Source organism: Limanda limanda, chromosome 20, assembly GCF_963576545.1.
Source record: "Limanda limanda chromosome 20, fLimLim1.1, whole genome shotgun sequence".
NCBI classification, from domain to species: domain Eukaryota; kingdom Metazoa; phylum Chordata; class Actinopteri; order Pleuronectiformes; family Pleuronectidae; genus Limanda; species Limanda limanda.
The window spans coordinates 7,801,554-7,826,156 of NC_083655.1; the positions used below are offsets into that span (position 1 = coordinate 7,801,554).

Below are 24,603 nucleotides of genomic sequence, written 5' to 3' on the forward strand. Positions count from 1 at the left end.
TCTGTTTGTTTGTCTTTCTTTCTTTATCTCTATTTCTTTCTTTCACTCTCGTCATTCCTTTCTTTCTCTCTGTCCTTCTTGTGATTTATTCCCCCTTCCTTTTCTCTCATCCCTCTCTATATTTCTTTCTTTTGATTTGTCTCTCTCTTTATCTCTATTGATTCATTTCTGTCTCTCTTTCTCTCCTTCTCTTTCTTTCTTTTCTTAAATACTATGGACTAAAACTAAGTGGCGTAGAAGTCTCAGAAAGTAAAAGTACCTTTAATTTGTGACTATACTTGTACGTAATTCTTAGTTACAGCTTTAAGGTACTTGTAATTTACATTTTAGACACAAATTAATCAGTGCCTGTCAGTGCTCGGGCTCTAAATATATCGACAACTAAATTATGTATTTTCATAGACTGAACAATAAATGTGTGTTAGATACAAAAACATTAATAAAAGAATCCCAAAAATGTAAAATATATTCTATACATACACATATATATAAAATTCTAGGACCTTGTACTAAAACTTAACTCATATCAGGATATTTTTACACAAAGGCATTATTACTAAGGTCCAGTTGTCTAAACTTCTCTTAATATGAAAGTAGCAAATCCATAACATATTTAAAAAAGAAATGCATCTGTACACAGTATTTCCCAAAATGTCCAGTCTCTTGCTGTTTTCCAGACTTTTTAATGAAATTATTCTTAATGTCATCGAGAAATAAACTAAAACACATTTTTCTAGGATAAATATTAGACTTAAGTATAAATTCTTTATGAGTCAGGACCAACTTTAACTGACTTATGGGGAAACAAACATAATCACCAGACACAAACCAGACAGTTTTTATATGATTTTATTTTTCAGATGTTGCAGACTTTTCAATCACCAAATCATATTAGTGAAGCAGAACAAGTGCGGCACTTTACAGGTGTTAGTTTTAAATATACAGAGACAATTGGATATAACTGTTTAGCATTTTTGCAAGTGTACAGTTCAGTGGCTGAGGGAAAGTGATATTTATTGATCAAGACAGAGAAGGGGAAAGCAACATGGGGGCAAGATTAAAGTGTCAATAATAACACTGGGAGTGCATAAATCCTCATTACTTTTTCATCTCAAGTATGCCACTTCCTGGCCCCCGCTTCTTCGCACTGCAGATGTTACAAAACTGGACGCCATGGATCTGAAACGGCAAGAGGAAGAAGATAGAGTACAAGTACTTTGTAAAAATTTCAAGGGAAATATCCAGAGTTCAGCGCGTATGTGAGAGTAGCTTTAGATAAAAAAGCGAGACAGTCCACTTACTGTTCCTGGTGTTGGTAAACATTCTTTGTGAAACATGTGTCTGCAGTGAAACACCACCACGCTGAAGGGTTTGGCCATGTCTGAAATATAAGTGTGAAGCATGAATAAGCAACAAATAGCATTAACTCCATTTAAATACTTTAGATACAGCAATGTAAACCACGTACCGGATGGTAATATAGTAGCGTGACATGATTCACAAATGTTCTCCTCTGAAAAAAGAAAAACCAGCAGCGTCAGATTTATGAGACGAGTTCAAAACGATTTTAATCTCCATCACTTCTGATGAAACATCCACCCACCATCGAGCCTGACTCCTCTCATCTGCGTTCTGTGCATCTTCTGCAGCAGCGAGAGCGAGTCGGCCACAAGGATCTTCTTACATCCTTCTCTCAGCATAATCTGGGAAACACAAACAAAGGCTTGTTAATAAACAAAACAACAGTGTCTACCAGGGGTTTCTTTCTATTTTGAAAACATATTCTAGATATATTTCATTGGCACAGTTACTATTCTTTAAAACTTTATTTTCTTTTGTATTGTAAGTCTTCACCTGAGCAGAAAATAAAAAAAAAAGGATATTAATCTAATCTACAAAGATTTTATTGCTCCTGTTTATATTTCATTGATAACACGTAATTAATTTGTTGTATGAATTAATATACTAATACTAATATACTAAATCAAACCTCCACTGCTTCTTCCAGTACCTGTGACTAAAAACTGGTTTATTTTTGGAGGATACGGATTAGAACTGAAAACAAATGCAAGTAGATCTTTGAGAAACATGTCTCACCTGTAGATTGTAGTCCTGAAGGATTTTCACTAGTGAATCTCTGAGATTGGGGATCTCCATGCCCTCCTTTATGCGGTGGATGAGTAGGATGGGATCCACATGAGTACCGATGTTATTAAGGAGGCCAGTGATGAAAGCTAGAGAGAAATTAGAACACCGATGTAGATGAAGAAAGACAGAATAAAACAGAAAACTGTAGGAGGATAAGAACAAGTCAGTAAGAGACTGTATCATACGTGGTTTGTCAATAGAGTAAGAGATGAGGTCCTCCCACAGCTCGGCATCGTCCTGCTCTTTAGCGAAATCAATGGCTTTGTCCACGTCCTCCAGCTCCTCCATGATCATCTGCAGAGCGCGTCTGCAGTTCCCCATCCTGCCTGGGAGTGACATGCTCTATTAGTTTCCTTTGAACAAAGCCTTTCAATTTAAGAAATGAAAGGAACACTAATTAAAACTTACTGAGCAGGAAGACGGTCTCTTCTACAAAGTTCCTCTCCTGACAAATCTCCAGAGCCTGAGAGAGAAAGACAGAAAAGAAGAGGAAAAGTCATCCATGTGTCGCAGCTTGTAGGAACTTGGATGTGAGATAAGACGAGACAGAGAGTCGTACCTTTTCAAGTGGGCAGTGGGTGCTGTCTCTCAGGAAAGGTAAGAGATTTGGTCGGTCGTACTCCGCGTACAGGCCAATCTGCCTCTCGTGGTACCTTTGGCCTTTGTGGTGGTCGCGCTTGAATGATTTATGGAGATACTGTGGAGAAAAGATGAGTCAAAAACACTGTTGAATCAGTTTTGAATAAAATGTTTAGACCTGAAGTGATTATATCTAAAGTTAAAAAGTATCTCAGCTCACCACATGCAGAAGCTCGGGCCTGTCTGCAAGTTCTTCGACCACCCTGTCTGTCTGTTAGCAGAAAAAAACAAAAATTCAGTGTACTGTTGAATTTTAGCACAATGTTCCTGAAATGATCAATGGCTGCACTTACTGATATCTTGTCTTCATTGTCTAGGAGCATATCGACGGCTTTCTGGCAAAATAAATTCACAAAGAATATTTGAACGACTGGAAACAGACCAGCACTTAATACGTCATAGAGAAAGTCAGTAAGGACACATTTTAAAATGGCAATTAAACCTGAAACTGAACATGCTTTCTGTCTTTTACCTCTTTGTCAAAGTCCATGAGAAGTACGATCTTGTCTTCTATGGATGAGAACAGGTTGTGTTTGTGGATCAGCTGGTAAACGTCTTTGTGCCTCAGTCTCAGGTAGATTTCTAAGGCTCTGTCGTACCGCTGGTCGTACGTGTACCTGCAAAAACCAACAAGTCATTATAATCATAACAAAAGGATAATCTTGTGTTTCACTCAGTAAATTCTGCACACATTCATGTGACTCACAGTTCAGCCAGTGTGGTGAGCAAGGTGCTGTTGGTGGGATCCCTCTTCAGGTGATCTGTGACGGCCTGAACGATGGCCATGTTGTTGTAAAGCTCTCCGGGCCATTCCCGGATGAGTGTCGCAAAACCCTTCAGAGGAAAGACATGGGAATGAGTTAGTGGACATTTGTCATTTATCAACCCATTCATTGATAAATACTGGATTTGTCACAGGATGACACGACTGTCAAAAGGATAAAGTACCTCATAATCAGTTCTGAGGAATTCGTGCAGGATCATCTCATAGATGGCTGGTCTGAGACGCAGATCTCCTCTGGGTAGATACTGACTGATGGCCTGAAGTGGGACAGAGGTACAATATTGAAAAGAGACTGATAAAGGAAAACTCATAACATTTCATAATCATATGGATCATGACTATATTAACTTTGCTGTATAAATAAAGTTATCACTTTTAAGTGTAATAATCAATACATTTATTATACTGTACTGTCAAAGTACTTAACCTACCTTCAGTTGACCGATGGTTTTGAACCTATAAACTTCATTTTCCCACAATTCCATGTTTTTCCCAAGAACCTTTTGACACTTTCTACATAAAAACAAAACAAAACTCTGTAAGCAGAGGACATGCATTTTGCTGTAGTGTCACAACCTCATCACCATACAACTTATCTAACTCCACCTGCAGAACATGGAAAACAAACCTTGCAGCAGTGTCGTAGTCTCCTTTCTCCACTAAATGGTTTATGTAAGACATCCCGATTTTCTGAACATCGTGTCTCTTAATGTTCTTGAAGCTGATCTCCGCAGCCATCAGTGCCTCCTGTCAGAGTTCAACCGGCGATAGGACACAAAATTAAACTCTTGACATTACAGACCGTAACCTTTGTGCAACATTAATAAAATTGACCAGGGCAGAACCTCATATTTCTTCTTTTCAAGCAGCCAATCGATATGGTCGTCCTGGTCTCGCTCTTTGGCCACAACGATATCTTTGGGACTAATGATGTAGAAGAGCGACTCTCCCTCTGAATGCTCTGTTAATGAAAATACATTTGTGTCTCGGCGTGCTGCACGTTTCAGATGACATTTGATAGTCGATGCATAATGAAATCAGAGCGCAGTAAAAGGCTGCGTGACATTTCTCTCAGGGCAGTTTTCATAGTCTCACCGAGGCGATAGTCTCTGCACTCGTTGTCTTGGAAGTTGCGCACTGTCAGCGCGTCGGAGGAGATCTCCTCACAGTTCTCAGGGAGAGGCTGGATGATGTCGAGACGAGGCCGGGCACGGAACTCCTCATCCTGCGCGCACATAACTCACTCTTTACGAGGTTCATCTTCTCAGTCTAATGTCAAGTAAAACAACTGTATTATACTGAAATAGCATGGACAGAGAGTAGGAAATGCCCTTTAATACAATGTAATCCAGCACAACAACACGTTTAATTGTGAATTTATAATTTACCTAATAAAGTTATCCCTGAGTGTATGTTTATATAAAACAAGTTTCATTACCATCTGATCCGAGTTCTCCTTCACAAAGAACAGGGTGACCAGCTGATCTGCCAGAGGTGCCAGGCCACTGATGAAAAACTCTGTCTCGAATGCAGACACTGAAAGAACGAGAGACAGACAGCGAGAAAACGAGAAAGACAGAGAATCCAACTTATTATCATCTTATATAATGTTGGTTTAATCCATTTACAAGACAGAAGTATAACCAAAATTGAATCCTTCCAATGAGAAGGATTTTCCTACTGGCTATGATATGACTTGCTTTTATGCTCCATTTTGTATTCCTATACATTTCTATAATTTGAATATGATGAAGCACTTTTTAACTTCTGGAATAAAGTTGATCTAATAAGAGCTCCTGTGTATTTTATACCTATTTCCACATAGCGGCTGGGCAGATCTCTCATCTCAGTGGGATTTCGCTCTTTCACAACACAAATCTGTAAAAAAATTGGCAAATCAAACTGAAAAATCTGCTACAGTTATAGAGCCTGTAATAATGATTCGGTAAATTAAAGCAGAAACAAAGCAAACCTTGATGGACGTCCCCCAGCCAACAATAAGAGTGGCGTTGTCCTTCCAACACAGGCTGCACGGGTACATGTCAGGCCTCAGACTCACGTTATCCCGCAGCACGTTGGTGATTCGCTGTTTCGTGCCGATGTCATAGATTTTAACTCCCTGGGAAAAACCGACACATGAAACATTAACATTTCAAAATTCATTGTTGTACTTTTTCAATCACGATCATGAGCAATTCACACTCACCACGTTGTTTGCCCAGGCAATGAGGTTGGCTCTCCACTGGATGTTAGTGATGGGGCCTTCCCCTTCATGCAGGAGCGACGTCTTCCAGCGATTCAACCAGTTTCTTTCATACAGAAGAAGCTTAAAGGAAGGAATCAGGAAAATATTCAGCCTCACAGTTTTCATTTAAAGGGAACAGCCAGTTGGGAGTGCTGTTCTTGTGTACGGCCTACAGAGGGCAGTAGATGAACAGGGTTTCACTAAGGAGGAGGGCGTCAGTAGCTGGAGATATTCCGTTTAGAATTAACTTTAACTGTGAGGAACTTTCTTGCATATAAAGAGGTAAGACCCTGATCTTAATCCTTATATTCAGATCTTAATTCCACTTCAGAGCATCTAGGCACCAGGAAAATAAAGATAAATTGCTCATGAGTGAGAAGGTTTCACATTAGCTTCATATCCAGCGGTGGAGGAAGTCATTTTACAGATTCACATGGTCGACGTCATGAATGATTTCATACATCCTCCTCATTTGAATCCTAATGGTCACGGCTTCTTTAGGATACACACCATTTATTGTAGTCACAGTGGTTGGTGTAAAATAGAGAAATAAGTATTTAAACACAAATTCATTAGATTTCCACACCTCAGATCTACTTCATCAGCTGCAGTTTAACACTCAGGCCTTGTGGCGTGCATGATGTAGGAGGACAGAGCCCAGCATTTACAATTCCTCTATTGTCCTACTGATATAAACTGATACAAAAAAGCCCTCTTTAAAAAAGTGCATAATATTACCAAGGAGGCCGAGAGAAGCTTGTAGAATCTCTTTAATTCAGCAGTTGGGCTATGTTAATAAACAGTTTGCTCCACAAAGAGATGATATGACAAAAGAACTGTGGAGACAAAATTGAATTTCCTTTGACAGGATGTGGCTCCCGTCGAGGCTTATTGATTTTCATCACAGGCACCTTGTGGAGGCCTTCACAACTTGGAACTGAGAGGAATCAGCGCCAATTGAAAGAAAATGGCAAAGTAACACTAACAATGGGGTTTCGTGAAAAAAGTTGTTTTTCTTCACCCCTGTTGTATAAATGTCAGTATACTGTATTTATGGTCGGCGGTGCAAATGGTGCTGTATCAGTGCAGTTTATAGTCCAGTTATATCCTGTGGTTATAAGCAGCTGATTTACTTCCAACAGGGAAAAAATGACAAATCTAATGTCTAAAATTCGTTTCCCCTTTTTCGCTGTGACACACTTACCAGAGACAACTTTCAGGAGAGAGATCACTGAACGCGCCCAGAAATCCTAAGACTACGTAGCCTCTTGATAATGACATCTATTTGCTGTGCTTGTGGAGCATTGCCTTTCAAACTCTGTTGAGCGAACAGCACTTTATGAAAATAGGCAGCTCTCCCGAGAGCACTCCAGCAAAGAGACAGAAAAGTAAGAGCCTTTCACACAACGGAGAAAGGCCTGTGTATTTCCTGCAGCCGAGCCAAAGTGAGAGAGCTTTGCAGGATTCGGTTTCACCCGGACACAATCACGATGAATTATTGTGGCAGGAATTGACAAGAAAAATAAAAAATAAAACGTACGAGAACTACACAGGTAGAAAATACTACTCAGACGTACCTTGTTGCCCCCAGTGACAAACTGTTTATAGTTCGATCTGGTGAACTGAGGGTGTACAGCTACCACCTAGGAAACAAAACACAAGGGACAGATTAGACCATCAGGAGCATTTTGAGTTTTCTTTATTGTATACTAGTGCAATGCCCATTGTAAACCTGCCTGTTTGGAATTAGGCTGTTTGTTTGGTCTGTGGTAATGCAGGTTTTGCGGCTTTCTTTCTGAAAATGTAAAAGTGACCTGCAGTAATTGAGCTGGGGCAAGTAAAGACCAGCTGCAGGAGTCAGTCCACAGATTGGTGTGATCGACAACGTCACTTACACTGATGAGTCCCAGGGGTTGTTACTACAGTGCACTGGTCGCCAGTCTATTCAAGGTTTTTTAATATTGAACCTATCACTGCTCCAAACCTCTCCGAATTTGACACTGCACTTCCTTGGGCCATTAACAACACACATGCAAACTGTGAAGCTGATAAAGTTAACCTTTTTTGAGATATGTATTCAGTGAAAACACAGATTTCTGGAATCATTGGACAGAGATAGGCAACACCAACAGTTACAGACTAAAACATGTACGCTTTCAATACAACTTACTTTGATGGGACAGTCGAAGTTCTCGTGGAAGCCCTCTCTTGTATAGAGGCCGAACACTTGAACCTGAAAAGCAGACAACAAAAACGGCAAGCTAAGGTGAATAACTCAAAATCTCTCCTTTAATTGCTGCCTCTGCAACTATCTGAGGCCAGCGGGGGGAAACTGTTGTCAGAACAGACTTTGATTGGCTCCTTACTTCTCCACTGGGTCACCAATTAGTGGACTAGTTGATACTTTGAACCCTGCAGGGTTTTAGAAACAGGGGTCCTAATCTTGGACTTGACCACAGCAAACTCTAATGTACCATTAGAGTATGTGACACCTCCTTTTTCTTTATCCGAGGCCCCAAAAAGAAGATTTTCTTTGAGTATGGGAATAATATAAAACTCAAATCCTATCTGCAATGCACCGATGATTGAGGATTAAGTTAGATTTCAAAGGATTAGCAGCCAGGTGAATTGGTTGAGGGCAAACAATTGCTGTAGCATTGATTTTAATTGTCTGCTCCACTTTTTGTGCGACAAGATCTTGTTCTTGCCACCAGCGCTGAAGTGTGCGTGTGCATATGTGTGTATGTGTGTGTGTAGGGGGCTGATATCAGAGAGCATATCTTGACTGTGAAATCCATGAAGGATGGTGGTAATGATGAGAAGAGACAAGATAACAGCAAGGTGGAGAACATGGAGAGGGTATCCATAGACGGCTGATGGCTGACTGACAGCTCAACGCATCTGAGTGCAATCCTTTCCCCTACTCTTCAAAATTGGTACAAGCTTTTTATAAATTCGTGCATCATGAAAAAAATATGGGTTCATGAGTAGATATGGTGGAGATAAAACTCCAGGTTAATGCTGCGACTGCAAAGGAAGTTTCTTCAAAAAATTCACGAGCAAACACCTCAAGTTCCACATCATTAGCATAAAGTTTGACGCTGATAAGGTGAGTTTTTATACGAATCTGGGGACGAATTATGGAAGATGAAAAACACTGATTGGTGATTCTTTGCTTAGGGGCCCAAGGATCAGTAACCAGCGGTGATGAGCGGAGAGATCTCACCTTCCCGTCCTCGGAGCAGATGCCCACATGCTCTCCACTTTCATCCAGACTGATCTGGTTGATCTTCACTGAACTCTGCAGAGACACAATATCATGGCATCAGTTTTTTTTTTCATTTGCACAGAGGAAGGCAAATATTCTCTGTGGCAGGCTGACATTTTACCCCACTAAATGAAATGCCAGTAAAAGTGAACGGCAAAAAAAAAGTTGTGCGTGTAATGGATGCACAGTCTCATACTTGTCAATGCACAGCGCATGGTATTAATACTAAGAAGGTTGTGAGTCCCTTTACTGCTGAGGCTTTTATATTTTAGACATGCATGAAACTACAGGGCTCTTTAGATAAAAGGATCAAATGGCATAAATTACAGTAAATGTTACTTAATAACCCTGAAACTCGGTGTAGACGAAAAGTGGAAAAGTTTTCTGAAGCATAGACTGTATATAAAGATGGACGGCATGACAGCTCCCAGAGAGCGAGGCCTGGTGGCAGTATAGGTCATAAACACTGCCTCCTCCATGTTAGTACATGGACATGAACAAGTGAAGATCTTTTTTTGGCAGCGCTCGTTTCCATAATATTACAACTCCTTTCTGAATAGTGGGAGGAAGTGGCGATGCATCCTCCATCTTTATATACAGTCCATGGTTTGATTTCTAAGGCTTATTAAATCCTTGTCCTTTTCTCTGAATGCTGACCAATTCATTGTGAATCTAAGCCACAAATCCATCAGCCAGGCCTCAGCGGTGCCTCCTCTATTTGGTGAAATGGCTTCCTTGTTTCCTTCAGGATGATTGATAACTGGCAGTGGATTCCTTAGGTGAGTAGCACTTAAAATCAATGTGCTCAGCAGGAACATTACAGTTAGAAGCACGAGTGAAGGTAGAGTAATGTAAAGCCCCTCCCTTGTTTTCAGCCAATGATGACTGAATTTAGATATGTATGTAAAAGTAAAAGAGTGGCACAAAATCAGACATTTGTTCAATCATTAGAACCTAAAGAATATCACCGTACTCACAATTTCAAACTTTTGAGTGACATTTCCTTGGATGTCCAGCAGGAAGACCTTTCCAAAATGTGTACCGAGGGCAAGAAACTGGAAAGGGATAAATATAATGTAAATTAAAGCAGGAGACACTTAAAACCAATTCAAGATGTAGGAGAAATCTTGAGCTGATGAAGGCTGCGGAGAAGGATAAAAAATATTTGCTGGAGCTGGAGCGACATGAGCCGAGTGGGGATTGGGAGGGCTTGGAGGCAAAACTGTGAAATTGCAGGGGTGGAAAAGCCCTATTTATTAAAGCAGACAGTGTGAAATGGCATTTTTTCTTCAAATTAAAGTGCTTAAACATAATAAATGCACTGTACATCTGACTTCTTCCCATGCAATGCAATCACCCGTCTGCTCTGCACACTGCCATTATTTCTACTGAGCAGCAACTGGTTTCTGTGTTTTGTGCTGCAGCAGAAGTGTGTGTGCGTGCAAATGTGTGTGTACGTGTGTGTCCACTGGGACAAAAAAATTATAGAAACTGGGGGCTTTTGGCATTAGATTAAGTGTGTGTTCTTCCACCCCAGCCCCTGCCCCAATGCCCTCCTCCTAATCCCCCTCCCTTCTCGACCAGCATGTGGATGTGCAGCGAGCCCACCATGCTTCAGTGCAGTCTATAATGAAATGCTTATATTTACAGGCACAGCTGAGCATGTCAGACAGAGCCCCTGCAATCTCCCCAAATAAAATAACCAAAAATAAATAAATAAAGGGTTCAACCTTGTGAGGCGGAGCGACTTTTAAAGGGATTTATCAGAATGGAATTGTTCAAATGAAATTCCGATTCAGACACTGAAAATATGAGGCAACATAAGGCAATCTGCGCTGTCGTTGGCTTAAAGGATGTGCGGCGTTTGCTGGTGGGGGGGGTGGCGGGGGCTGGTGTGACCACACAGGTAGCGGGACAACAGAGGGTACACAAGAGCAGCATTCCCAGGAAGAGAGACAGTCAGATCACATTTAGACTCTCAGCAGAGTAATGTGGCACGGTTTCTGTTTTGAGGTTATAAAACAGGAAAAAACAAACAGGGGTCGGGACCAAATCCACAAAGTAAAAATAAATGAATGAGAATCAATATTGGTTAATAAAACATCAGGTGAGGAGGAGACATAACTGTGTATGACTGTTGCCTGGCTCAGACGTGCATGTGTGCTGCCGGTGCCACGACGATTAACCATCTGGCTCAGAGTGGCCCTCTTAAAAAGAGCAGCGTTCAACAGTGGGAATAAAAAGATGAAAAGACAATGGTGCCTGGTGTATTTTGATGCACCTCCCTGAGAGGAAAAGCAGGGAGAGGTGAGAAAAGAATGGGCTGCCTTCACAGATCCAACAGAGGGGATGAAAACCAACTGTGAAGAGGACATGTCTCAAATGTGCACATAAACAATATATTTCCTCTTAAAGTGGATGGACTTGAAACTGAAATGACCTTGCGGGTGGTGAATTATAACCCGTACCTTGTCGTGGACGGTCATACAGCTGGCTGCATCCTTTTGGAGGATTTCGGTCACCCCATTGGAGAGCCTCTCATACTTCAGCTTGGGCTCCTCCTCGCTGTCCTCCTCCTGTTTGAGAAAGCAGACTCCTCAGATGGGCTCTCACTGTATCATTTTCTTAAAGGTATTCATTACAACAACAGTGTCCTCTCACAAAGGTTACGACTCACAATGCTATTTGAAAGCCGCAGACAGAAACCCCCCCTGCAAGAGACAAAATGTCCACTTCAACTTATTTAAGTATTGAGCTCTGTGACGGAGGTGACATGACTTCAGATGTTTCCTATAGAACTTTTAAAGTTATCCTGAGCTTGTGGTGCGACAGAGTGATGTGGGTCCATGTTTAGTTTTGTTTGAATGAGAACGTATGATAGTACGATATTATTTTTTGTAAATCTACGTTGTTTTTTCATCTGCAAAAACAATAAATCGACCAGGTTTTAAATATAACTTTTCTTTTTCCACAAGAAAACTTCACGAGCAACTTAAACTCCATCATCAAAACAAACATGTTTATATGATGCAGCAAAACAGTCAAAACAGAGCACAGGAAAAGTAATTATACAATTATTATTATTATATGCAAAATCACACCAAATTATTTTAAATTACTTAATGTTCAATGCAATTAATTGTGTTCCTCTGTACACCATACAAATTAGAGCATTAAATCTTAATACAAATATTTCACAATTATTAAAATAAATGTCAATAAATTTCAAATGATCCCTGCTTTTAGCTCTACTTGCCTTTACACACACACACACACACACATTTTGCTTATACATCCATAATGTCCACGACCACTGCTGCAGCTTCCGTGAAACAAAGATTCTTCAGCCAAAGAAATCAATCCTACATGTATGCTGACCTCTTCAAAGAAATTCATATCGAATATGGGTATATGCACAGAGACAAATTTCCATCACCTTGCGTGGAATGCAGCACAAAGTCATTTTCATATTGTTCCATGAAACAATTCATCTCCAGTGAAATTCAAGAATCTGGTCCTTTCATAAAACAAACTTAAGCTTTTCTCCAATGTTACACTGTTTTCCAGCGTGAGCCAACATTTGCGGCCAGTCACAGCCCGAATATTACTCATAATTCAGTTTATAACCAATGCTGCACAGTCTGTGGCTGCCCAGAGGGTGCATCAACTCAAAACATTGTCTGCCATAATGTGCTACTGGGCGAGAGGTGGGGGGGGGGGGACAATAGCGTGGAAAAAATGTTATTTTCAAAAACAATCCTTTCCCACTCAACAACGCCATATCTAGGCTATTTCCTGTGTATTCTGCTTGTGAGATTTCTGATGCGAGGGCATTGTCACGGGTTTCAAAGGCGTATCAAACAACAAAGACTAACTTCATCCCCTGAGAGAAACTACCAATTTTCTAACTTTTGCCATTTCGCTCTTGTAGCTCTGTCTTTTGTTTTGTCAACTACTGAGCTGGACTTTGTGTTGTTACCATATTTGCCATATTCTTTGCCTATTGGCATTTATGATGCAAAAGGCTGAACCAAGCCATCCATCAACATCAAGGATAACATTCTGCTTTCAAATACACACACATACACAGAGCCCACTAGTAAGAGACTTACATTCGGGATGGGAAAGGGGCTTGTTCCCTTCATTATTAAGGAAATAATGTATCATGCTGTCATGCACAGGTGACAAGGTGGTTGATAAATGAAAGGAAAACCTGAATTAATGAGTGGACGAATAAAACCGATGCAAGTATGAGATTCAAGGGTCACTGGCTGGTTTGATTTGATGTCAATCACATGTTTTTTCACAGTTGATTTCAACCCTAATAGGAGATTTTTGAGAAATGTCTTATGGGTTGGTCAATTTACTGACCGATGTTGTCCATCAGGAACATATCGGTGTGGCAATGAAGTGGGACTAATAAAAGATCTTGTATGATTTCTGGAACATTATGTCGAAAACTAATTAATAAATGGTGAAAAGACATTAATACATTAATCTCAACCGAAGAGAGAAGCTGCATGATTGCATGAACACATTTATTAGGTATTAAAATGTATTAATTGCCTAACTCTATTAGTTCCTATAGTAAATCAGATTATTTTGTTTCAGGGTTGCAGTGAGGAAGAAAATGGCCCATATGTCTGTTACTATAGTATTGGTTAAATGTAATTTGATGCCATTAGTTTGATTCACTGTACTCCAAAGTTAAACCCTGTATGGTTCAGTGGTTCTAAGATTAGGCATCGTAATACAACAAAGCAAAAACCCTCAATTTTATTACTGAAAGTCTGGATAATAAGCTAAATTAGGGAAGAGCATCCCTCTGACTCTCAAGAGCCGAAAATAACACAAATCATCATCCTGCTCATTTCTTCTATGAGCGACAGAGGCTAGTGACAGAGGTCGTCATTGTTTCCATCTAGTAAGACAGACCAGGTAACAGCAGCACAAGTAAGAAGAACACTACAGTATACTGCAGTATTCTGAGTATATAGTCCTCTGTTTGCAGCCACTCAGAGGACAAACACAATCCCCAAATCCCTGGTGCTTGTTTCTCTGTGAGTGTTTGTGTCCTTCAGAACCGATCACATTGTGCACAGACAGAAAACAGGATGTAGAAAATATCTTTTTTTATTTACAGGCCTGGAGTTTTATTTATTTTTTACTTTTTCCTCACCCTTAACTGTTTTGTGTGTTGCGGTGCAAGCGTCCGCTGCATCCTGTCCCTGATATTCCATTCTACTCTCTGCTTCCTTTAAAAGACAAACTCCCCTTCCTGCCAGGCTGATGTGTGAAGCTATATTTTATTTAGCCTACTTGTGGATCTCAGAAGCGCCAGCGTACTGAAGCATTTCCAAAGCTCAGTCATAATATTGATGGATCTGGGGGGCTATCTGTAATTTATGAGTGTTTGACACCTCTCAAAAACTGACAAAGATCCTTGCGGGATCCAGCTGGGTTGATAAAAGCTGGCTATGTATTACAGGCCTTTCAGCAGGCAGTGGGCTTTATTTGAGTTCAAACATCATCCATGCTTGACAGAACTATTCACACCCCCTGACATGGAGAATATGTTGCCGTTGATGCATTTATACATCGACATACTGGTGCAACTGCATGACATTTAAGGGTGCAATATTTCATGACTCCAAAAGAACTTCTTCTTTTTGCAGGACACAGACAGGAAGCACACAATGATCATTTCTTACCTCAGACTCATCTGTGAACTCCTCACTTGGTTTCCTGCCCTGAATACAGACACACATTTGAATTAACTTTAAACAACTGAACACCTGACATTATGAATCAAGTTAACAGACGTCACATTTGTGTTACACTTGGAAGTCAGTACATCTGAATTAAACTTTAACCCAAACAAATGGAGTGAAGATGGAGCATTGCTACTCATATTTAAGGAGAATACAGACCTCACCTTGAATTAAAGCCTTAATAACAAGCGAGTCGTAATGACAAACGATTGAACTGTTAGAAAAGAGTCTGAATAAAACAGCAGAGCAGCTGACACATCTCACAACTGGTCATTCGCATTAATTTCTGCAGCAATAGGGCTGGAAATCATCAACACTTAGCATGCTAACGCTAGCATGCTGCTCTTACCTCCTCCACTTCCGCCATTGTTTCTGATCGAGAAGCCTCGTATCCGAAGGGAAAGCGTTAAATGTCTCCGTGCATGTGTGTAACGTGCATGTTGTGGGTCCGTTACACGTGTTTAGCTTCACTTCACGTTAAAAACACACAATAAACAACAACGCGACGTCTGTTGTCGCAGCCTGCGCCCTGTCACAGGTTCAATCACGTGACTGCATCAACGCCGCGAAGCATTGTGGGTGTTGGAGTCTTTGCTGAGTGAGAGACGACGCCATCGGTTGATTGGAGTGATGGCGCTAAGAGCTAAGAACAGGTGAGGAACTTAAACACGTTTTCTACCTTTATATTTTAATTTTATTTAAAGTTTTCCTCCTCTTAAGTTAGTTTTTGTTCGTTTTTAACTTTTTCACAGTTTGTTTTTTTCACAGCTGTTCGTGTTTTAGACGTTTAAACGAGTCAACACTTTGCTTGCTTTTTTTTTCACTCTTACCAACAACCTACGTCGTCACATCTCTTCTTCACAGCAACTTCATTATAATAATATTAATAACTTTATTTGTACAGCACCTTTTATATAAGAAATGTAAGTTCACTACAGTACATCTATCAGCTACAGTTAGGCTACTTGTGTACTAAACTTTTACTGTATTTTACATATCAAAGTTGATATTACTGACACATAAGCATCCATAATAATACTGATTTTAATAAATAATATAATAAAACACTCACAGGGGAAAATGTGCTGCATAATGAGCAGTTGTACCATTAGTGATTTAAATACATTTCATATTTGCTGGTAATATTATAATTATATTTATTTAGGAAAGAAAATGGCAGTTGCTTTTAAGATGTTATTTTCAAACACTACCGCAGTGAAGTGTAATTAAGGCTTGTCACACTTTAACCATAAACCTTTTTATAAACAAGAAGAAAATGCAAACACATATTAATATATAGAGCTTTTTAAACGTAAAATATTAACAAAAATGTACATATCCTCTCCATTGTTTATTCTCTAAAACATAAGTTTTGTGTACATTAGGATAATATAATCACAGACAGTGATATGTCTGTAAAAGGCTCATATTGGCATATATTATTGTCAACCAGAGTATTTATACATTGTTATTAGATCATATGCAGAATTGCCTCTTAAAGGGTGTTAAATGTTATATTTATTTTATATTACTGGGTTATACTGATGCATGAACAACCGTGCAGCACTTTAATGTGGCAGCAGGTGGAATCATTTCTGACAGGGCGTCATATTAGTTCTAACTGATCATGTTATGTCTGCGAAATCCGCAAAGTTACTTGTGAAGCTGTCAGATAAATATTCACCTCTATTATGTAAAGTGGTAGACATGTAAAGTAGAAGAAAATGCAACTGCTATCTTTTAATGATACAGTGCAGTATTTCAACAAATGTGTAATTTCTGTCACAGCACCTGAGCAAACAAAACACTTCTGCATTGGCTGATGAAAAAATATTACATTGGTTATAATGTCAGGGGGAAAGATCAAACCCTTAAAATCCTTTTGGTTTATTTTTTTATTTTCCAGACATTCCCAAACATGGAGGCCAATGAATCCCTGTGATACTGGTGAACTCTCCCTGTCCCTCCTCTCTCTGCTGACAGCTGCTCGCCAGCGTCCAGATGAATGCCAAAGGTAAGATTCGCCTCTTCTTTATTGAGATTGTCTCACACCCCCATCTTGCCTCATCCATCCTCAGGAGAATCCTAATGCACTGATACCAAGGGGGAATAATTTTTTTTTTCTTTACAATCTACTTAGCAATGATTTATTGATTGTGGCTTCCACCCTCACAGAGAATTACGGATCCTTTTTGGGAAATCAGATTTTCACACCTTTCATGAATGTGTATGTGGCGCAGGTCTCCAGAGACGGCGTGAGGGGAAACTGACTTTGAGGAGCAGTGGTGTGTGAATCTCTGTGGTGTCACTCCTCTGCCAATGGTATGCCCAATGAATGGCACCGTGATTCTCTATTGCTCTCCCCAATCCTCTCTATAGTTGTGCATTATTTATCTGTTGATAAATACATTGTGTGAGCTCGATGTTAATACGTTTTCATTCCCTTTCAAACCCTTAAAACGCACACTTCGCTCCCTCTCATATCATAAGCATGCAGGAGACCCTCTGCGTTATGAGCATTTCATAGGAAAATAATAAAAACAACTTGCCCTCATAGGAGGAGTCAGATTAGTGCACTGAAAGCTTTGATGCTCCAGAATGTCAGCTCTGTGGATCGATCTCGCAGAAAACACACACACACACACACACCTGACCAATCAGAGGCGTCTATCTGTTGTGGACCTGCTGGGCACCGTGGTTTACAAGCTTCAAAGAGCTCCTTTTAATACACTGCTTTGATAGCACCCAGCCTTCACTGACCCACCGACCAGCCATTGGGGAGCGTTTTGGCTTCAGTGGAGTAGAGCGGGATAACTGTTGATCATATTAATGAGTGTGGAGAAAAAATATCACTTCAAGTCTTTATACCACTGGCCTGCTACTCCTACAGAGGGTATGCAGAAGAGTTATGTTGTCTGATGATTTTACATATACAATTATACAAACCCACTAAAATTAATCTGTAAAATGCAATAGGTTTGTGTTATTGTATTTGCCAGGAATACTTAATAGGAGAACACATTTCACTCTTAATTTAGCATTAGTGAATAGTCACTGAAATACATGGAAATCCTAAAATGATTTGATGGAGGAACAGTTTGGTTAATAACCCTAAGGGGGAGACAAATCATCATCTACTGTACTACGTTGCCCACAATGGGTTATTTTATTTCTTCTCACTCTAGCAATGGAAACAAATTTCATCAGACTTTTCCATTTGTCAGTATCTCCGTCCTTGCATAGCTCAGGTCATTACAATTGCATTACAAGGATTTCTAACCCATGAGGTACCAGCAGAAAAACATGAGCTACTGACAGTATGAATTTATATGAGTTTAACTCTCCAGGTCACTTAGATCACTGATAATGGATTCATAACAAGTAGGTTGATTGCAGAAGACAGATGATTTATGGCTAGAAATACTTTGGAATACTTGGAATATTTGTTAGCTCATGAAGTCACGGTAACAGAAGCAAAGATGTTGTGTCAGTAATACATGACATTAATGACATTATGTCTTAAGAGTGTAGTCTGATGGATATAAGATAGTCAGGACTTTAATAAATCTCTATCTCGATCTGTTTTATTGTGGTTTAGGAGTACAGGTGTGCTGTGGAGGTCGTGGCATGCAATTGGCACAGGGCAGGGAACATCCAGGACAAATGATCAGGAGCCCATCGGCTACTGTCTTAAGAGTATAAGCCTCAGTGTAGACAGCGGATATCCGGACCAAGACTCTATCTTCCATTCCCAGTACACTGTTTACAGTCCGAGTCGAACGTTTCTCCACACAAACCACAAACTGCTATACTTTAAGTTGGTGTTTATAGGCACAGATTTTATTTCTCATTTCTACATCTATCTACATATGAATGCAGATTGCATTGCATTTTGGTCAATGTTACCCACCTCTCCACATGATTTGTTTACCTGCATGCAGGCAACCGACGCCTGCTCAAACTCTGTTTATAGAGATACGTTTTGAATAAGTGTATTTCTCACAATTAGCTTTCAAGTGTACTTCAATAGTACACTGACTTCCAAACATCTAAGTATGTTACAGCATAGTAAATTCTCCGCAATCCATGCTGAATTCTGCTTTAAATATGAGAGATTATTGTGAATACTGTAAAACCATTCCAACAATTATGATGAGTACTGATCATATTTTTCTTTGTAGAGGAGTCTTGAGTGTTGGAGTGGAGCGTGCCGGTTACAGGCTGAAACCCCTCACCGTCGCAGTGGGACGGCTTTGGTAAGACCACTAGCTATTAGCATGGATATCTGATGACACTCGGGACTCTCTGCTAACCACTGATTCTCCTCCTGCCACCGGTGGTGTTTGGTGAACGGAGGGTGGATGGGGGGGGTGAGATCAAGTGCTTTTTCTTGTTTCTGCAACCTGTTCTCTGGAGCTGTGGCCAGACTGAGTGAACAGAGAAGGAACAAGACAAATCTTCTTCCCTCATGTCTGCCCCCCCACACACCCGTCATATTCCCCAACTCACATTAGCGCTTTAATCAGGGGTCCGAGGCCGACTTTAAAAAGTGAAGATAATCCGTTTAACAGCCACTGCTTGGATCCAGTAATCTAATTTCTTATGGTAATTCTTAAAATACCCCCTTTTTATTGCCGATTTTTACAATAACATTACAGTTATCCCATTAGGTGTAATTATATTACTGCATGAGTTTAAATTAATAAACACACCCAATTTGGTGGCGTGATTGCAAATGGGCAAAGCCAGCTGTTTGGAAATGAAGTAATTAACAGCTGCGTGAGATGGTGAGAGATCTGTTGCCCCCTTATCCTCAAGCCTCAGAGGCCAGGGGAAGATTAGAGCTCTGATCTCATTCCCAGCACTTGTTTGGAGTCTGTCAGGAAGAGAAATGCCAGCATTAGAGAGGTACCGCCACACTCCTGATATGATGAAATAAGGAGAAAAGGGGAAAGCAAAAAAAGATGGAGGGATGGACAGAAAGGACCGTGCCCTCCTCTGAAGTGTCAGGAGCTTGTTTATTCTATTTTTCATTGTAGCTGCTGGGGCAAAGATTCCCATTTTTCCTTTATTTTTTCCCCCCACCTCCAAACAAAAAAACCACCACTCTCATTTTTTATAGGTCTTGCAAACTCTCATGCCCCAGTGAAAATTACATTGTGAAACGGCAGGAATTTCAGGGTTGCCTGTGCTCTCCGCTGTCCCTCTGAGCTTTCAAACAGTCAACAGACTGTGAAGAATAAATAATAAAAAACTATTGATTATTTTGATGACTGCAAGATTCAATTAGGTATTAATTTTGCCCTCCAGTGGACCTATCAAGCAACTCAAAGGAGAGGAGGCAGGCGGTGGGGGTGGACCCAAATGCATGCAGAGTGTGGCCAGGCTCAGACAGAGGGGAAAATGTGTTTACCTCGGCGGGCAGAGAGGTGCATTGATGCGCAGTGTCCCACATTTAAGTGCTCCACAAATGAAGCCCTGATGACTAGTGACATTGTTACCGGGGATATGAGTATTGACCAGCCGGCTCCCGTTTTTAACGACAGCTTAAACTATTTCTATTGATTAACATTTTCATAGATTATCATGTGTCATATCAAAAAGGCTGATTCCTGTGATGAGCACATTAAAAAGGCCCCTCTGGGCAGGAACTCATCGACCACCCTGATAGAATCGCGTGTGTGGGTTTGTGTATTTGTGGGGTATTGATGGTTGCAGGGGTAACACACCCTCCTTTTTCCTCTGTGCGGCCCATATGTGCTGGTCACCCGTCCTTTGCCGAGACATATTTAGGTTGGACTTGATTCATAAATAAGGAAGAGGGCCATGGTCCCTGCTGCTGCTGTGTGTCTGTGTCTCGGAGCCCGAGGTGGGGTGAACACTGTCTGAGGAGCTCTCCAGTCACAAGACACAAGGGGGAAGAGACAGAGGGAGGGAAAGAGAGATTGAACGTGTGTGAGACGGAGAGAGAGCGGGAGGGAGGAGGTGACATTTCCTGTACTTGTCCTAGGAAGCAACCTCAGGCTTGAACCTGTGGTGGCCATTCAGATACATGCAGGGTGAGGAGGCTGCTTCTGGTTCAGTATAAAGCTGGATGTACTAGCAGGTCTCTGGACTGTGGTGGTATGTTTTAGCTGCTGTTTGACTGACTTCAACATTTGGACTTTCTGAAAACTATTTTTCCTTCTCTTTTCTTCAGGAGCTTTCTTTAGGTAAGAGCAGATTTTCCTTTGGCTTTTGAGAAACTTCCCGTTTAGTGTTTGGAAAACAAAAAGCCTGTGTACTGTATTTTATTCATTGTGTTCAAGTTGTGGCTCTTCTTAGAGATAAAACAATTCAACAAAGGCATTTAAACCTACAGGGTCATTTATAAAAACATGCTTTTTTTTGTATTTTAAATGTACACATTTTCTGAACTTTTCTGAATTTATTTTCTTCCAAGAAGCTCAGACAGACAATTCTCTAATCACTTTATGTAGTTGCTGTTTTATTCTTGTTTCTATGTGTGGAAAAAATGAAAATAATTGGGAGCAAAATTTGGGAACATCAATGACTTCATCTCTTGTTTAAATCAGGCCTTAAGTTCACGTTGCATCACGCGTTGATGCAAGATGTCACCGTTAATCACACTTTGTGTCCCCAGCTATGTGAAAATTGATATAATCGCTGGTGTATATTCTTTGCTCATATCTCCCTTTTAAGATGTAGAATTAGATTGATTTGGTTTGTTTAATCGACACGCAGCCCAGGACCTCTTTGTAGACCGCTGTCAGCTTAGTGTTTGCTGGAGATGAGGCACATGTCAGGTAGTAATGAGCCCTTGGAGATGGATGTATCACCGTTTTAGGACTACAGGGTATAATGGTGAAGCCACGCGATCTGTAACAGTTCTTCACCAGGCAGCAGCCGGCAGTATCAGCGGGGTAGCACCAGCCTCAGATAAAAGAGAGAGCAGGAGAGGGAGGGAGCAGGAGAGAGAGGGAGAGTGATGAGTGAGCGATAGAGAGGAGAAGCTGGGTGTAGAGAGGGAGAGAGAGAGAGAGTGAGTGGAGACACAGAGAAGGAGCCGGTGAGGGTGAGACGCCGAAGCAGATCTAACCAGCGGTGTTTTCTCTTTTTTTTTCTCCTCCCTTGTTTCCCACCTGGGCTCCCAGCTCCCTCCAGGATCCGATGATTACAGGGCAGCTGAGCAAGCCGCTGCTCTCCCTGCGCAGCAACATGAGCGCGGCAGAACTCCGGGCGGACGACAAAGCGGCCACCCCAGACAGCGAGCTGAACGACGAGCCCCTGCTCCTGCCCTCCGAGGCCACGGACAGAGAGGGCACTCCCAACAAGCTCTACGGTAAGTCGGCTTCCACCTTCCGTCCGTCTCCTGCTCCTTTGCAAAAGCTGCTTGATGAGGTCTGGCTCAGGCAGAAGCCAGGGGAAAGCTGAAGGCTTCCAGTGCTGGGACAGGTGTTAGCAGCATCAGACAACAAACTAAGTTTAAGTTCAGTGAGCAAGTGAGTGTTGGGCTCTTGTAGTTAGTTAAGAAATTGTATTATAAGTCGTTTTTGTATCTTAAGATGTTTTGTGCATCATCTAGAGGACTGTCTCTGTCAGATAAAAGTGTGTTGACTTTACAAGAGATAACCAAACTGCAGAAATCTTCTTAATGAAATTCTGTGCATATATATTACACTGATTTAAATACCACTATTAATAAGTATCAGTGCATCAAGTTGGTTTCGTCTCACTATGACTTTCCTTAAGATAAAATCTTTAAAAAAGTTTAACTGACCTGTAAAGATACAATTTTATGTGTCAGTATATTTTATCTCAAACCCACAACCATTGCCCTGCAGATTTTTGGGGAAATATGCACTAAAATAGAAATAGATACATTGTTAAATCTGCTATTTAAACATTGATAAAATTGAAAGTAAGCTATAGAGATAAATAACAACTTAATTCTCTGATAAATTAGACCCTCAACTTGACAGAAAATAAATGTATCATCGGTACATCACATCTAATGTTATTGTTTCTAGATTAATGTTGCGTTTTCTGTTTTTAAATATTCACTTCATTCAATTATTTTTAATATTTTGGTTTCTTCACTCGCAAATCATCTTCAAAATTAGCCATTTTCTACATCAGCATGCCTCATTATTTTTTCACTTTATCTCATTAACTGAGTGTTCACACTCTATTTTGGTTGTGTCTATAGAGGAGTGTGTTTACTTTTTCTTATCATGAGCTGCTTCAGTCATGGACTAATTGAATCACTGTGCCTCCTTATGAACCGATGAGCATAATGATATAAATTACCATTTAGCACATTTTCAAATTATTCACTGTAATGAGAAAGCTAATGTAGCCTTAAATCTCCTGTAGTCCCAGCTTGATTTCATTAGAGAGACTTTAACATAATTTAATTAAGAAATTATTACAAACCAAATATATGTGTAGTTATATTATTAAATTGTAATTTCCAGTAACAGCAGATTTTAGGGATCAGTTATTTTAGAGAGATGGAAGATTTTAAATGTAATATATATATATATTTTATTTCAAGGAAATTACATGCTCCCATCTTTCATTCCCTTAGCAAATTATTTTAGTTCGGTTAATTTCAGTCAAAGTTTTGTTAGAGGACTGTTCAGGACTGTATAAAGAAATTTACATATTTTCATAATTTTAACTTTTTGTCAATTTTATTTATTATTATATTATTTTATAGTGATGCTGAATGCGCAATGAAACAAATCATTTCTTCCATGGCTTTAGATGTTGGTTTTGAATAATTTTACAAACTATTGTTTCCTCTTGTGTCTGTTTTTCCATTTCTGAAATTTATAGTGTGCGCGTGTATGTGCGTGTGTGTACATGCATGCTTCAGTGCATTTGTGTGTGAGAGATTTTGGCATGTAATTGATTTATGGCTTGCTATGGATTTCTACTGCTCAGAGTGAATATTTATCTTTTTAAAAATTATTTTAATAAGAGATGCTGATGGAATATCAGTATTTATAAATTTCTATCTGACACTTTCAGTATATTTTCGTGTGTGTGCCTGTATATATGTGTGTATTTCCTGGGAAGTGGCAGGGAGTATAGTATAATAGTGCCAATGAAAGAAAAAAGTGCCAATGGACTCAGCTTGCCAAGCATTTGCGAACAAAATAAAAAAAGAATTTGGAGGAGGGACAGCCAAACATTACTCTCAAACCTAATCAGTGAGAGTTCAGCTGTCTTTTAAATCCTTATTTAAAGAATAACCTGAAGCTAGAGGCTTCTAAACAAGGACTGGCTCCTGCAGGATCTGTCTCAAAAGCATTGCAATTTGGTTTAATAAGCATCAAGACTCTCCCTCTTTCTTCCTCTCTGATCAGACTCTGACGACTCCCCTGCTTCTCTATTGATTGCATCTTGCTTCTTTTTCCCTTGTGCACGTTCACTTATATATGCTTTGACTATTTATTTATATTTGAAGACACCTTTTGATGATGATAAATATGCAAGTAATTTATAATTTCTAAAACATATTTGTGTAACCATAAGGTGAAGTAGTTTTTCTGCCCATTTTCCACCTGCTGATGGCTCTTGTCAGACTGCATGTGACTGTACAGAGCTGCTTCAGTGAAAGTTGTGAATTCTTTAGGGGATGGTTTCTCTTTGCCCGGTGGCACAGCCCACAGCAGTAGGTTTGGTTTGGGGAACCGTTGCCAAATGACCTGTCAGAAGAGAGAGAGGCAGGGACCCGTGA

At 40.2% G+C, this 24,603-nt stretch overlaps 2 protein-coding genes across 2 annotated transcripts in view; one reads left to right on the top strand and one right to left on the bottom strand.

The window, feature by feature from the left end:
• Positions 1–833: 833 nt before the first annotated feature.
• On the bottom strand, positions 834–15,392 carry vps41 (VPS41 subunit of HOPS complex). Its single transcript, XM_061093602.1, has 28 exons — positions 15,205–15,392; positions 14,796–14,834; positions 11,553–11,660; positions 10,062–10,139; positions 9,043–9,117; positions 7,987–8,049; positions 7,394–7,459; positions 5,778–5,897; positions 5,544–5,690; positions 5,383–5,449; positions 5,010–5,107; positions 4,667–4,796; positions 4,417–4,532; positions 4,200–4,318; positions 4,003–4,084; positions 3,736–3,828; positions 3,494–3,621; positions 3,260–3,404; positions 3,081–3,122; positions 2,948–2,998; positions 2,708–2,845; positions 2,557–2,611; positions 2,334–2,474; positions 2,098–2,234; positions 1,604–1,703; positions 1,469–1,513; positions 1,302–1,381; positions 834–1,179 (listed from the first exon to the last, which is right to left on the bottom strand). Exons 1-28 carry the CDS (start codon positions 15,220–15,222, stop codon positions 1,099–1,101), a joined length of 2,562 nt encoding a protein of 853 aa, XP_060949585.1. The 5' UTR covers positions 15,223–15,392; the 3' UTR covers positions 834–1,098.
• A 1,787-nt stretch (positions 15,393–17,179) lies between these two features.
• pou6f2 (POU class 6 homeobox 2) overlaps positions 17,180–24,603 on the top strand; it is a 66,419-nt gene continuing 58,995 nt past the window's right edge. Inside the window, exons 1-2 of the mRNA XM_061094209.1 lie at positions 17,180–17,193; positions 22,010–22,197. Coding sequence (XP_060950192.1) covers positions 17,180–17,193; positions 22,010–22,197 — 202 coding nt within the window. The remainder of the gene's footprint in view (positions 17,194–22,009; positions 22,198–24,603) is intronic.

Bases quoted from the DNA above. Each gene is read 5' to 3' on its own strand.
- vps41 (XM_061093602.1), bottom strand. The intron at 5,691-5,777 runs GTGAGTGTGAAT...GGTTTTTCCCAG, and splicing joins TTGCCTGGGCAAACAACGTG to GGAGTTAAAATCTATGACAT. The intron at 2,235-2,333 runs GTATGATACAGT...ATTTCTCTCTAG, and splicing joins TTACTCTATTGACAAACCAC to CTTTCATCACTGGCCTCCTT.